Below are 12,617 nucleotides of genomic sequence, written 5' to 3'. Positions count from 1 at the left end.
TCTCCTGCCCGCCCCTCATCGTCTTGTGTATTCATATACCACTCGTGCATCGCCTGTTACAGATGCACTTGACTTGTCCAGTACCCCCACTGTATCTCTAGTTTGTTGGCACCATAGATTGCATTGCATGCCGCATCCATCGCTTGTTGTAGCCATCACGCTGTACTCTACTTCACAACCTAATATGCATATCTATTGTAGCTCTAACCGCAATGAGTGCCGCGCTTCGACTTCGCGCACACTACAGCACGATCAGGTAAGAAGTCGCGACGCGGCCATGCTGCTGTCAACTCTGTTTCGCGCTGTGCGGGACACGTTGCATGCATCAAGGGACGTCGCGCGGAAGACAGCCTTGTTTCTTCTCTTGCAACCGACACACCACGACGTGACGCTGTTTTCGCACAGGGTTGCTCCGGTCAAGTCACCATATGTACACATACATGGCCGAAACAACGACCAGACACGCGGCGTTGTGCTTCAGGCGCGGGTACACAACGTGACACTGAGAGGTTGAGCAGGGGTGGTGACGGTATATTCCATGGCTATCATACAAGACACGCGGCGCATCCCCTCTCGGTCAACACGGGGTTGCACGCGACGTAGGCCGTCGAATCTACAGCGAAGCCTTGGCGTACACATATTCTCCACCCTTCTCCAGAGCCTAAAAACTTGTGAATGTCTGATCTTCGTGCAGAGGTGCGATAACTTACCCGCTTATACGCCGGCCTGAGAACGTGCTGGGTGAGCGACGTCCGGCACACAAGGGAAACGTGAATCGTACCTCTCATGCGCACGCTTGACATACTCGATCGTCTTCGAACCAAGGACAGTCTTGTCCTGACTGTCCAATGCCTCGAGTGGGAAAATCATCATGTAGTCTGCGGCGGTCGGCACCTCTCCGCCGGCAAACCAGCCATTGGTCTTGGCCAGATGGTCCTCAATCTAATCGACATTCCGGCATTAAGGCGACACCACACAGCGCGGAACAAAGCAGTTTGCTCACCATTTGCACGTGTGTCTTCAAACGGGGGTTCAGCATCAAAGCCGAGACCTGGTTAAAGACGGACCGGAGGAGGGGACGGATGAGGAAGGGCGAGCGCTCCGGGATTATCTTGAAGATGATTTTGTTAACAAGAATAGGCATAAGCGATGCTTCTGCATAATGCGTGTCTGCAGGCTTTGTCAACATACACAGCACGATGCTGTAAGACGAGAAAGCGATTACAATAGAGGTCGTCAAGCCACCCTGACTCCGGTGGCTGGGCACGACCGTTACCGTACTTCTTGATGATATATTCTGCGCAGAGACCTGCGGTAAGCTATCGTCTTCATTGCACGTCGGATGTAGACGGCCATTTGGGGCGCTCCGAGAGCGTTGTCGGACCGGCGAGCATACCCAGCTACCGATTGACAAATCCGTTGCGACAAGTTACGCACCGATAATAGCGCCGCTCTCTGCCAGAGTGAGGTCACCATCAGTAATGACCGGTGCGTTTCCCAGCGGGTGAACGGCCTTGAGCTCAGGCGGCGCTAGTCGCTCAGCGGTGCGCTGATACTTTTTGACCTCGTAGGGCACTTCGAGCTCCTCCTGAGAGCGTCATATGGGATGGATCATGATGCGCAGAAGTATATCGTGGTGATGATGAGCAGAATATGGAGCAGGACATCTGTTAGCGCTTGAACAGTCGGGAAATGCCGGCAACGCTGTACTGACCAGAAGCCAAAGGATACGCTGGGAACGCGAATCATTCAAGTGATGAACAATGAGCTTTGGGACTGTGTCGGTGTTGCTAGCCACAGGTGCGGCCATGATGATGGAGGTGGGGACGACAAGGGTGTGCGAACGTAACGGAGGTGTCTTTCAGCTCATAGAGCTGTACGAGCGCCTACTTCGGGTGACGTACTTCCGGCTGCCGACAGCTCCCACGTTCCAAGGTTGTGCACCCACGGCACCGTGCACATCGCCCACCTTTGACACTGAATCCACATCGCGGTCGGCCTTCATCACGTTGCCGTCGGTATCTTGCAGCTAGCGAGGCACAGACAATTTCGTCGCTGCGCAGAATGATCGCGTTAGCAACGCTAACATTGATAACTTGCCTTCCGGTGTGCTGTGGATTCTCGTGGGTATATGCGCCTTCAAGACACGAGAAAAGCACCGGAACGCCACAGAGGCCGCTACAGAACATCGATGGTGCGTTCCCTTCGCATCCTATGACATCGGATGGCAATATACTTGATTTCTGTCCGCAGGCAGACTCCCACCGGAGGAGTTGGCGGTGATCTTACAGGGAGCAAGTAAGCAGAATTACCGTGAGACCGTGTGATATCTCATGACGACGCGTTCGCAGGATCTCTCGATGCTTATTCCAAGAAATCAGACTGTTTTCGCCGGGCTGCGAACGCCATACAGACGAGATGCAGCGACCTTGAATCGGACGAAGATGAGCGTGTAAAAGGTGCGTCAGCAGTAATATGCAGCATCTCGGACATTACGATGCCGCACCTCCGCCTCTCCCAGCTGCAATCTCGATGACCCTTTGCGAGATCGCTACCGCCAAACACACATCGCCGCCTATGGAATGCGCGCCTTTTGAGTCTGACTCGAACGGCATGTATGCACTCCATGCTGAATCGAGCGGGCAATGCGTATTGTGAGTGTCTTGCAGGATGTGCCAGCTTTGTTGCAGGTTGCCTTATTGTCTACAGAGCTCTGTCGAGGAGCGCACAATATTGGTCAAGCTATTCTGGATATCTCCGAGAAGTCGGTAAGTTGGTACTTCCTGTCGAACATATCAACACCAGGAATAATATGTCACCAGCCCAGCTATGCTTCGCGTTTCAGCGATGGAACGACATAGGTTCACTTGTGTACTCACGGCAATGCGCGAATGGTCAAACTGAACATCTGTCCTTGGTCTAGACGTGGCGAAGGAATTGTACAAGAACGCATCGATACAAACGATGGACATTCTTCGGTATATGGCCGACCGAGAGAAACACGTAGAGCAAGCTCATGAAGATTCTCGATCGGTCGTGAAAGTAAGTGTTTTGGCTGAATCGCAATCCGCATAGGGCCCGCATGGCGCGTAACCAGGCAATGAAGGCCGTCCTAGAACAAATACGAGCATCATCTATGACCCTTGGCAGTGCATCTGTCGTCGCTTCGGAGAATCTGGGATCGTTGCGTGGCGAGGTAACTTTTTCCGGAGCGACGTCTGTCAAGCCTATCCAAAAGTGCTCGACAGATCTCCAACCAGCTCGGGGCTATCGTCTCGGATGTACAGGAACGCATTGCTCTCGGTCACACGCGTACTGTGTCCAAGGTTAGACTCTGTTGGTGATCATGTTCACTCGTATTCCTAACACTCGGACCAATAGATAGATGCAGATGTCTCTGGGGTCATCAATCATGTGTGTCCCCTATCTCGATTACTTGCACATCGACTTATGCACATCTCTGCAGCTTGGTGCAACCCTGCATAGCATGCAATTAGACTTAGAGAGAACGCTCGCCTACCACATAGGCAACGCATTCGATCTAGTAGAAACACAGCTACTGAACGTCACTCGGTTTATGGTACGTGGCTTCGATGCATCTGCCAAATAACATGATGGAAGTTCGCAGGACGGGACGAGTGCCAATTTTGTAGCTTTAGAGAAGGCATTCGGGCAACTTCACCACGTGTGTACATGATGTTGCAGGATACTTCCCACATCTGCCCCTGACAACGTTGTTTCAGGCTACCTTCCTTCTCACTCAGGACGCGCGGCAGGGCAGAGCAGATATGGAGGCTCATCTCCGAGCGTCCCACGTGGCGCTCGAGAAGCAAATGGCCATCGCGGCTATTTCAGACAATGTGTCTTACGCTCTGTCCGAACTCGTTGTCAGCACACATGCGGGAGTCCAAGATCTCAACGGGACCATCGCGGAGATGAAAGATAACCTTTTGAAGAATCTAGGTGGTGACTGGACGACGACGACGATGTGGCTCTGGTTTCAGGAGGTGATGCTCCAGGTCCTGCGAGGTTCGTGCAACTCGCCACGCGAGGCCGCCAACCCTGGTTATCGTTTCTCCTGAACATCATCCCTCGCAGTCCATCCTGCAAGCTTCCAGCATCCTGTTTTCCATGTGGCATATCACGTCCTCAGGATATGTGGCATGCTTGTTGCCTTCCTCTCTTCTAGGCTCATGGTTAGTTTTTCTGTTGCGGCCCTGACACGTCTCAGCTTGACTCACTTAATGGTTTCGTAGACTGGTTCTGTGCTTCTCGTTTCTGCTTGGAACTTGATCTCGAAGACTTCCAAACCTCATGGAATTAACTCCGATCAGCTACTGCTCTCTGTTTTACCTGAGGCTCCGCGTGTCCGGACAAGGCAGCCCGTGGAAGGTCAATCTCTGCAGCTGGACGGCGACTTCTTGCACTTTGACCGGATGCCCGGACTTTCCCTGGGCTCCGGCCATGGCCGGCCAACCAACGTGATGTCTGTCCGGCGCCGTCCTCGACTATCTCGAATACCAGATCGGCTCTGTGGAACCTTGTCCTAGACTTTTGCACGTCTCAGCCATCATGGACTTGTCGCGCTGGTCTCCTCTGGTGGGATATGGCGTAGTATTCTAGCTAAAGCATAATGAAACACAAAAGCATGACCGATTCCTGAGTCCTGTCGCGTGCCGATCGCGAGGACAAGGCACGTAGCATAGGCATTGTTTGCCTCGCGGGTTCACAATGCAAAATAAGCGAGGTTTCTAGCCCGAGAGACGCGGGCCCACGATAGCGGAGGTATACGTAAGAGATTAGCGCCGATTATAACGGGAATAATGCACGCGTCATCCGATCATCTCCATGATAATACCTCGGTTTATGGAACCCTTTGAAAGTTCAAACCAAATTCGCACACCCATGTAAGCCGGCCGGAACCTTGCGGGCGAGTCGCTGCTGTGCTCGGGCCCGGCGTCACCACTTTTGCACAACGCCACCATCCCGTCGCATCCTAAGTAACGGTACTTGGAGGTGCCCAGCCGACACGACCATGCCTCGAGGAGGATTGACGCTTCTTTACGCCTCGCAAGCGGCGGAACCACGATGGTGGACTGGGACAGCCGACCCGAATACGACAAAGGACTACGAGAGTGCTGCGGTAGCATCTCACCCCCGGGGACACCACTACAATAGTAATATAGTCTCGGCTATATTGCCAAATTCGAACTACGATATGACTCCGGAGTGGGCCAGTGTGGCACCTGGGGCGAGTGGCGTATTTGATATTGGTGCCATTCGACGACTGACATCCTTCTTCCCTTCCTTTTTCTCCGAATTCTCGGCTTCCGTACCTCAGCATCCAGCCATGGCTTATACATCTGGCAGTACGAACGGACTACAGCACCCAGAACCATCAACACAACGAGAGGAAGGGCGGCTTATGCATCCACTCCCGCAGAGACCGATGTCATATAGGTCTCTTGCAGACTCAACGACGGTCTGTACGCCCAGAATAAGAGACTGTCATGTGCGTTAGTCATGTGTCTGACCATGGCGTTTCCGCAGAAGAGGCCGAGGGAAGTGTGCTTGAACTTCCTGGCAGGTCGTTGCCGGTACGGCAATGAATGCTCTCGTATACATGTAAGATATTGCTATGCATCTTCCGCGGTTGGTGGCTCACCCTCATTGTGTAGCCACGAAGCAACGAACAGTCTCACAACTTCTCTGTAGCGACTCATGACGGGCCTTCGGTGCCAACCACCATATATGTTACCCCAGTACCGCCGCTTTGTACCGATAGCAAACCTGGAGACCCCTCGCTGCCAAGTCCCGGACCTGCGTCTACTAACTCCGTGCAAGTCCTGGATGGGGTCTATGTAGACAGGTTTGGCAAAACAAAGCTATGGAATCCAGACAGCTTGCACAGCGCCCTACCTGCTCTCCCACCGGCTGACGGACAATCGGAGGATTTGCTGCACCAGCATGGCAATCTCGTTCGAGGTGTCCCAGCTCTCAGTTCACATCTCCCACGTTCTTCACCATTGACGCAGAAGCCTTTGGCTCTTGAACCTCGTGTATCGGCTCATCCTCCGGCCCTCACCTCATCGCAACCACCACCACCCCGAGAAACACCTCCCGTCCCGGTGGCAACCTTACCAGCCCCATCTACGGCTCCACAGCCCTCTATTGCCGAGCCTACCGAGCAAGCTACGCCTTTGGACGCCCACCCTGCTCTGTTAGTGGCAGAAGACACACGTCCGTCCAGGGTAGGCGCCTCATTATGAGTCCTGTGTGAGAGCCACATCGTTGATAGCGCTGCAGAAATCGGACGAAATATGTAAGCTGTATCAGAAAGGTCGATGTCAATGGGGCGAGCGCTGTCACCGAGCACATATCCTGCTACTGCCCGAGCAGGTCCCCGCCCTTCTAGCTTCTGCTGAGACGCAGAAACCGAAGCAGGTACCGGTTTTCGTTCTATTCTTGTCAATGATTCGTGCTGATCAGTCATGGCAGGTCGTCGTGGTTCCTCCACAAACTCATGAAGGGGGCGTAGAGCTTTGCAAGCTGAATCTCGCTGGTGTCTGCCCCAGAGGTGATAGTTGTCATTACTCACATGACATCGAGTCCTACAATCAGCCACGCTCGCGGCCCCCTTCGCCAGAACAGTCCAAGCTAAATCAAAATGGAACACCTGAAGAGGTGACGTGCATCACTCCGTACATTGCCACAGCACGCTCACTTGGACAAAAGGTGTCGTCATCTTCGGGGGAAGCTCGTCCACGTGTGGTACAGCTTGCATCAACTCTTCCTGAGGTGGGTTGCCTGAGGTCATTCGTGAGACGATTGGCATGTGCGTTCTCATGTGAGCCTTCTAGCGACCGCCAAACGTCTCCTCGTTCATACCTCCCGACGTCTGTCGGATGTATTTCCGCCAACGGCAATGCGCCTATCATCGTTGTAAATACCGTCATTGCAATCCAGACGAGGTACATGCAATCCGTGCACCAATCTACGCTGCATCGTCAGGTAGCAAGGGTGACTCGACTACATCGGCAGGGCCTTCAGCGCCTGTAGGACAGGGTGACTTGGCCCTAGAAGAGCTTCGCGACGAGCAGCAGGCATGTTTTGAGTCGCATCCCAAGCATGTAGCCAACTGATCTATAAGTCAAGGGAGATAATGCGCCATCTACGGACAGCGAAAGTTTTGATGTAGAAACTGAAGATGCGGAAAGGGGCAAGTCAAGGTGGGTCCGAGTGGGCGATTATCATGGTCTAAGTCGTCATGAGGTTGATTCTGGGTTTGTTTCGCCCTATAAAGACCCTCTCGAGCGCCTGAGAAACGAGCGAAATCCCGCAAAAAGGTATACAACTTGTGGTCATCATGTTTTCCGCTAATTGATATTGTCATAGAAGGGAAAGGGAAGAGACCCCAAGGGGGAAGACGAGGTGGACCACAACGAGAGGCATGAGCAGACCACTAGTAGAAAGAAAATCACAACGGAGAAAGGAAAGATGAAGGAGAAGGGTGGGAGCCGTCGGGCAACAGGTACTGCCAAGGGAGACAAAGGGGAAATTCTCGACATTGACCCGGTGATGCCTGGGGGAGGGGAGCAGGGCGAGAAGAAAAGGGACGCGGGGGAAAAGCAGGGAGCAGACGGACGTCGCAGGTCGGGCACAGACAAGAAGTCACCCGTAAACGCCACGAAGATTGAGACGGGTAAGGGGAAGCTATCAACAATAGAGGTACCCCAACAAACCGAAGCCCCAATCTCGCAACCCAGTGCGACCTCTGCAGGCCCGTCCACTACGGCAAAGACGGCGAGAGCAGTGCAATCTTCACCAGCTGTGTTTCAAAAGCCTGCACAACCCGCCCCTGTTGCACAGCCTACGGTCGTCGGAACGTCCAGTCGCAACACAAGCGCGGCAGTGCCCGAGAACGCTGCCGGCGATACCGATGTTGAAGAGAGCGATTCTTCGTTCCACACTGTGCGTTTCTATTTATTTCCAGTATGACTTGCATCTCAATCCGTTGTTTCAGCCGCGGTCAGGGACAGTCTCCGGGCATTCGTCATTGTCCTCCATGGACGGCGCCTCCGTGTGCACTGTGAGAGTAACTCCCTGCTGGGACTATTTGAGGGGCAGATGCCAGCGCGATCATTGCCGTTTCTCCCACGATGCCGAGCTTGCGCCTTCTGGCACCACTCAGGTGAGTCTGACTTGCCGTGCTCAAATCATAGCTCATGACGGCTACTGCAGACAACTTCAGGGTCAGCTCGTCAGAACATGCTCATCGGACCCGCGTCTCGGTCCGGAGACCACCAACCAATTCAGAGGCATAGGGCCCATCCCGTCGTCAATAGTCAACACGAGTATGCCACTCGCACGCCGCGTACTCAGAGTCATACCCAAAATCCACTCTCATCCATACCACCGCATGTGTCAGGTCGACTCTCCCGAGAACAGTCACAAAGCAGCTCCGATAACCCAGTAGTTCCTCCAGGGTTGGGATTGGAAGCTGTGAGTGCTTTATCTGCAATTGGTCCGGCGCGAGTTCTAAACGCCGAGCAAATACAGGAATCCAGGGAGGAGAACATCACATTAACGATTCTCGACGCAACGAAGGTGATGTTCGGTCCAGGATTCGGTGTCATCGAAGTGAAGACTGGATTCGAAAGTCGTCAGATCCTCCTCGAGAACGTCCCTGCTACTATAGCGCCCGTCGACATAACTGCAGCTCTGAGTATCTTCGGGGAGGTCATTGCTGTGCTTCCAGTCGATCCAAACGATGGTTCTTCGTCTGCCTACAAGGTCACTTTTGCCCGCGGGGAGTCTGCCATCAACGCTGCAGCCGCTGTAGATAGCTCTGAACTGTTCGCCGGCTCCGAAGTGAAGGCCTGCATGACGGTTAGGAATTCCACGGGCATCGGAGGAGGCAAGCTCTACGATGGAGACGTGCTCTTCGAGCTACCTACCGCGCGTCAAAAGGGCTACGTCGGCTACGAGACCAAGGAGAAGGCTGAGAAGGCCATTGCGCTGGCTCAACAGAAGGGCATGAAGGGCATGCGGGTTACTGCGCAGATCTACGAAGGGATCCCTGTCGTCGGTGCTGTCAACGTCCGCTTCGAGAACTTACCTGGCGACGCCAGCGCCAAGGATCTGGCTCGTTATGGACCGTACGAGACGCATATGCTCGACCGACCCAAATATAACTGGACGGTGAACGCCGCAGTCGACGGCCTTCGTCGCATGCTCGAGGGTTATGGCGACGTATATCTCAACGTCCTCCCTCCTCCTTATAACAAGACGTTCCGCGTCTGGGCACACTTCAAGGACCCTCGGCGAGCCGCGGCAGCGCAGGAAGCTCTGGATCGATTCTGCCCCCGCTTCGTAGGGAAGCAGCGTATCTTCGCTCATCATGTTAGGTCCATTCTATACAATCTCCCTGCCGACGTCTTCGACAACTTGGCGTACGACATCAACCTTCTCCGCTCGTACCATTGCGACGAATACGCTACGAGCATCTCCGTGTTCGATAGACGTATAGTCGCTGATCCAAAGGCGCCTGTCCAAGTCAAGCTCGTTTCGCGCAACATGTCCTCATTGACCAAGCTCAAGGCTGCGTTCGATCGCCTTCTTCGAGGAGAAAAAGTCACAGACAGCGGACAGACAGTCTGGAACGACTTCTTCGGAGGGCCCGCAGGGCAGAACTTCTTAGACGACCTAGAGAAGGCTCACCCCACCGTCAGGATCAATCGGGACACTCGTCGACGGACCTTAGCCCTCTTTGGTCCTCAGGCGGACCGCGCTCACGTCAATGCCGAGATTGTCACCCGTGCGAAACTTCTTCAGGCCCAGCGCAAACATCGCTACTCTGTCGCAAGTCACCTCATTGGCGTCTTCATGAGCGAAGATCTCCCGAGCCTCCAGAAGGAGCTTGGCCGCGAGAACGTATGGTTTGATCTCACCAACAGGCAGCTCGTCGTATGTGGAGATCCTAGCACGCAGAAGGTCGCACGGTTGGTCGTACAACAAGCCGGAAAGCGCCAGAGGAAGCGCAACTCTCGTGGTGACGCCGGATGTCCGGTCTGCTTCGGAGAAGTCTCTCAGCCAGTAAGCCTCATGTGTGGACATACGTGGTGTCAGGCGTGCCTCGTCGGCTACATGCACGCGTCGGTGGACAGCCGGAGTTTCCCACTCACATGTCTGGGAGACGAAGCAAAGTGCACGCATCATATACCTCTCTCCGTCGCTCAGCAGCTTCTCTCTCCCGACGAATTCGATGCCATCGTAAACGCTTCTTTCCTCGCCCATGTCCAATCACATCCCGACGAGTTCCACTACTGCCCTACCCCCGATTGCCCCCAGGTCTACCGGAAATCAGGCCCCGGCGCAGTTCTCCAGTGCCCGTCATGTCTCGTCCGCATCTGCTCCCACTGCAACATGGAGTACCACGAGAGCCGATCGTGCCAGGACCAGAACCCCGAGGATGAGAGACTTTTCGAGAGGTGGAAGCTGGGACACGACGTCAAGGACTGCCCGAGTTGCAAGGTCCCTATTGAGCGCATGGCGGGATGCAATCATATGACGTGCACGAGCTGCCAAACGCACATCTGCTGGGCTTGCCTCGCCACGTTCTCCACCAGCCAGCAGGTCTACAGCCACATGCGATCCATCCATGGCGGCATCGGGCTCTGACTGGCATTGCTTGCTTGTGAGTATCTCGTTTCGTATCCTGATCCGAGAGCCCTTCTTCGTTACAGTGCTCCTCCTGCCGTTATGCCTCACTCTATGCTGCGCTATCGACTCTGGCCAACTGCTATTACATTTACGTCTTTTTCGGTTTTGTATTTTTCGGTTTTGTATCTCTGTTGGACGGCTAATGTATTACAGCGACCCTTACATGTATCAGTACTGTGGTACCCTTCGTTCAGCTCATGGAATTGCAGTCATTCCGACGTATGAGACCGTCGCGCGGATCTGCTGCGGCGCCGCGCGAGAGCGCCTGGAGCGGGGTAGTACAAGGTAAGGTTCCTGATCGTTTCGGACACGTAGACACGGTCTCTCAGACCACCTCCAACACCATGCCACAAGGAGGCGACAGGCACGAAACCAGATTGCGGCGCCGTTGTCTGCCGTAAATTTTCTCTTGTGGAAAGAATACGACCAGATATGAATTAGCTCCGGCGGCACGATGTCGAGAAGCAGTTGATATTGTCGTAACACTACCCAGCAGGGATCCACGAACCTTGATCCCTTATCGTATGGTTGAGTGAGATATACACAAAGTCCGCGCTACATTGTGGCTAAATAACGTGGTTGTACCGTTCCTACGTCACGGTACGGGTGCCAGCATGTCTCACCAAGGCTTTGACTGGCGGTTCCCGGGGGTCTGACAGCGCCCGGCAGCGCTCCGTCTGCTTCGGAAATTTCCGGAGAGCAGTCGAAGGCGGTTCAATTTGTTATCCTTGGGTGTGTTGAGTTGATGCTGTCCTATTCAAGTGAAGTGTCGCAATACCTTTCTGAAGTCCCTGTGTCCGTCTCGCCGCAGAATTCACAAATCAGCATCGCATACTCACATCATTTTGGTGTTTGTTCGATGTCTATCCGAGTCCAAGGTGAGGAACACTCTACGACTCGCAAATGGACCAGACTTGTTCGCCGAGCTACAGGTGCGTTCTATGACATTAGATTCAACATTCGCCATCCGGCAGGAGCGCGGCAAAGTCCCGCTTCTGGAGATTTGTGTATCCCGTCATTGCGAGGGGACACATCTCGGTCCCCCCAGCAGCTCATGGTATGACAACTTCGAGGCCTCGCACCACGAAGCGTCAGGGTGCCTTCACCTAGCTTCGTGTACTCCGTGGCCTTGCAGTTTGCCGTACCCAACCCTCGTTGAGCGGTCTCTTTCAATGTAACCACTGACCCATGTTGGCCATTTGCTCCATCACGCTGAGATCGTGGACCTGACGCGCCCCCCTAGTAGTCGAAATCTACTCTGCGCTGAGGTCCCACAGATATGCACTTGGTTTTGAACATCAAAATTGCCTCAACTGCGTGGTTGTGTCCACATCTTGGGCAAGGGATCGTAGAGTTCAAGCACGCCATGCACGTTGTGTCACGGACGTTGGACAGACGCCCCTTTTTGCCGCCCATTCCCTTCCCTTTGACGCCCACCTTCCATTTCCGGACCGTTTCCTTTCCTAGCTCATCCCAGTTTGGACACTGTAGATACGTTCCCACAGCCGCATGCTACGTTCCCGTGATCGCCATGCCCTTGCCTTTTCTTTCTCGCCCTTTGTTCCCCCTTTGTCATCTTCACTGCCTCGCTCTCGCGCCTTGTCCTTGGTTGCTAAGCAGCCCCTCTAGTATATAAGGACCCCCCTAGGCGCTCCCTAGTCCCCATCTCGACCTCTTGGTCATTGGGACTAGGTGAGTGACCATAGTGTTGTATCTCTCTTCGATTGCTAATGTATAACTTGGTCATTGGGACTAGTCTGTCGCTATCTGCGTGAAGACTAGCTTCGTAGGTCTTGTGCCTTCGTGCCGGCCTCCGCTCTGCCCCGTCGAGTTTCTTGTTGCGTTTATCCCTCTTTCCCTCGCTTTCCCCTTTCGGCTCCTCGCCGCTCGCCTAC

The 12,617-nt window shown here is 54.1% G+C and overlaps 3 protein-coding genes across 3 annotated transcripts; 2 read left to right on the top strand and 1 right to left on the bottom strand.

Annotated features, from left to right (window-relative positions):
- Positions 1-506: 506 nt before the first annotated feature.
- DICSQDRAFT_134414 (thioredoxin-like protein) lies at positions 507-1,825 on the bottom strand. The gene is made up of 7 exons (XM_007363467.1): positions 1,715-1,825; positions 1,438-1,588; positions 1,226-1,297; positions 1,004-1,170; positions 782-942; positions 711-726; positions 507-661 (listed from the first exon to the last, which is right to left on the bottom strand). The coding sequence occupies exons 1-7, from the start codon at positions 1,808-1,810 to the stop codon at positions 614-616; spliced, it is 711 nt and encodes a 236-aa protein (XP_007363529.1). The 5' UTR covers positions 1,811-1,825; the 3' UTR covers positions 507-613.
- DICSQDRAFT_160322 (uncharacterized protein) lies at positions 1,764-4,628 on the top strand (the record flags this gene model as incomplete). Its single annotated transcript, XM_007363466.1, has 13 exons — positions 1,764-2,018; positions 2,064-2,106; positions 2,254-2,298; positions 2,352-2,459; positions 2,522-2,654; positions 2,710-2,768; positions 2,823-2,861; positions 2,924-3,042; positions 3,098-3,326; positions 3,382-3,414; positions 3,467-3,685; positions 3,744-4,196; positions 4,257-4,628. The coding sequence occupies 11 exons, from the start codon at positions 1,764-1,766 to the stop codon at positions 3,484-3,486; spliced, it is 1,083 nt and encodes a 360-aa protein (XP_007363528.1). The 3' UTR covers positions 3,487-3,685; positions 3,744-4,196; positions 4,257-4,628.
- A 3,857-nt stretch (positions 4,629-8,485) lies between these two features.
- On the top strand, positions 8,486-10,785 carry DICSQDRAFT_82224 (uncharacterized protein). Its single transcript, XM_007363465.1, has 2 exons — positions 8,486-8,502; positions 8,560-10,785. Exon 2 carries the CDS (start codon positions 8,611-8,613, stop codon positions 10,678-10,680), a length of 2,070 nt encoding a protein of 689 aa, XP_007363527.1. The 5' UTR covers positions 8,486-8,502; positions 8,560-8,610; the 3' UTR covers positions 10,681-10,785.
- Positions 10,786-12,617: the final 1,832 nt, after the last annotated feature.

This window comes from Dichomitus squalens, assembly GCF_000275845.1.
Source record: "Dichomitus squalens LYAD-421 SS1 unplaced genomic scaffold DICSQscaffold_6, whole genome shotgun sequence".
NCBI classification, from domain to species: Eukaryota; Fungi; Basidiomycota; class Agaricomycetes; order Polyporales; family Polyporaceae; genus Dichomitus; species Dichomitus squalens.
Note: the sequence above shows the minus strand (reverse complement) of the source record. Positions and strands in the feature narration are given on the sequence as shown.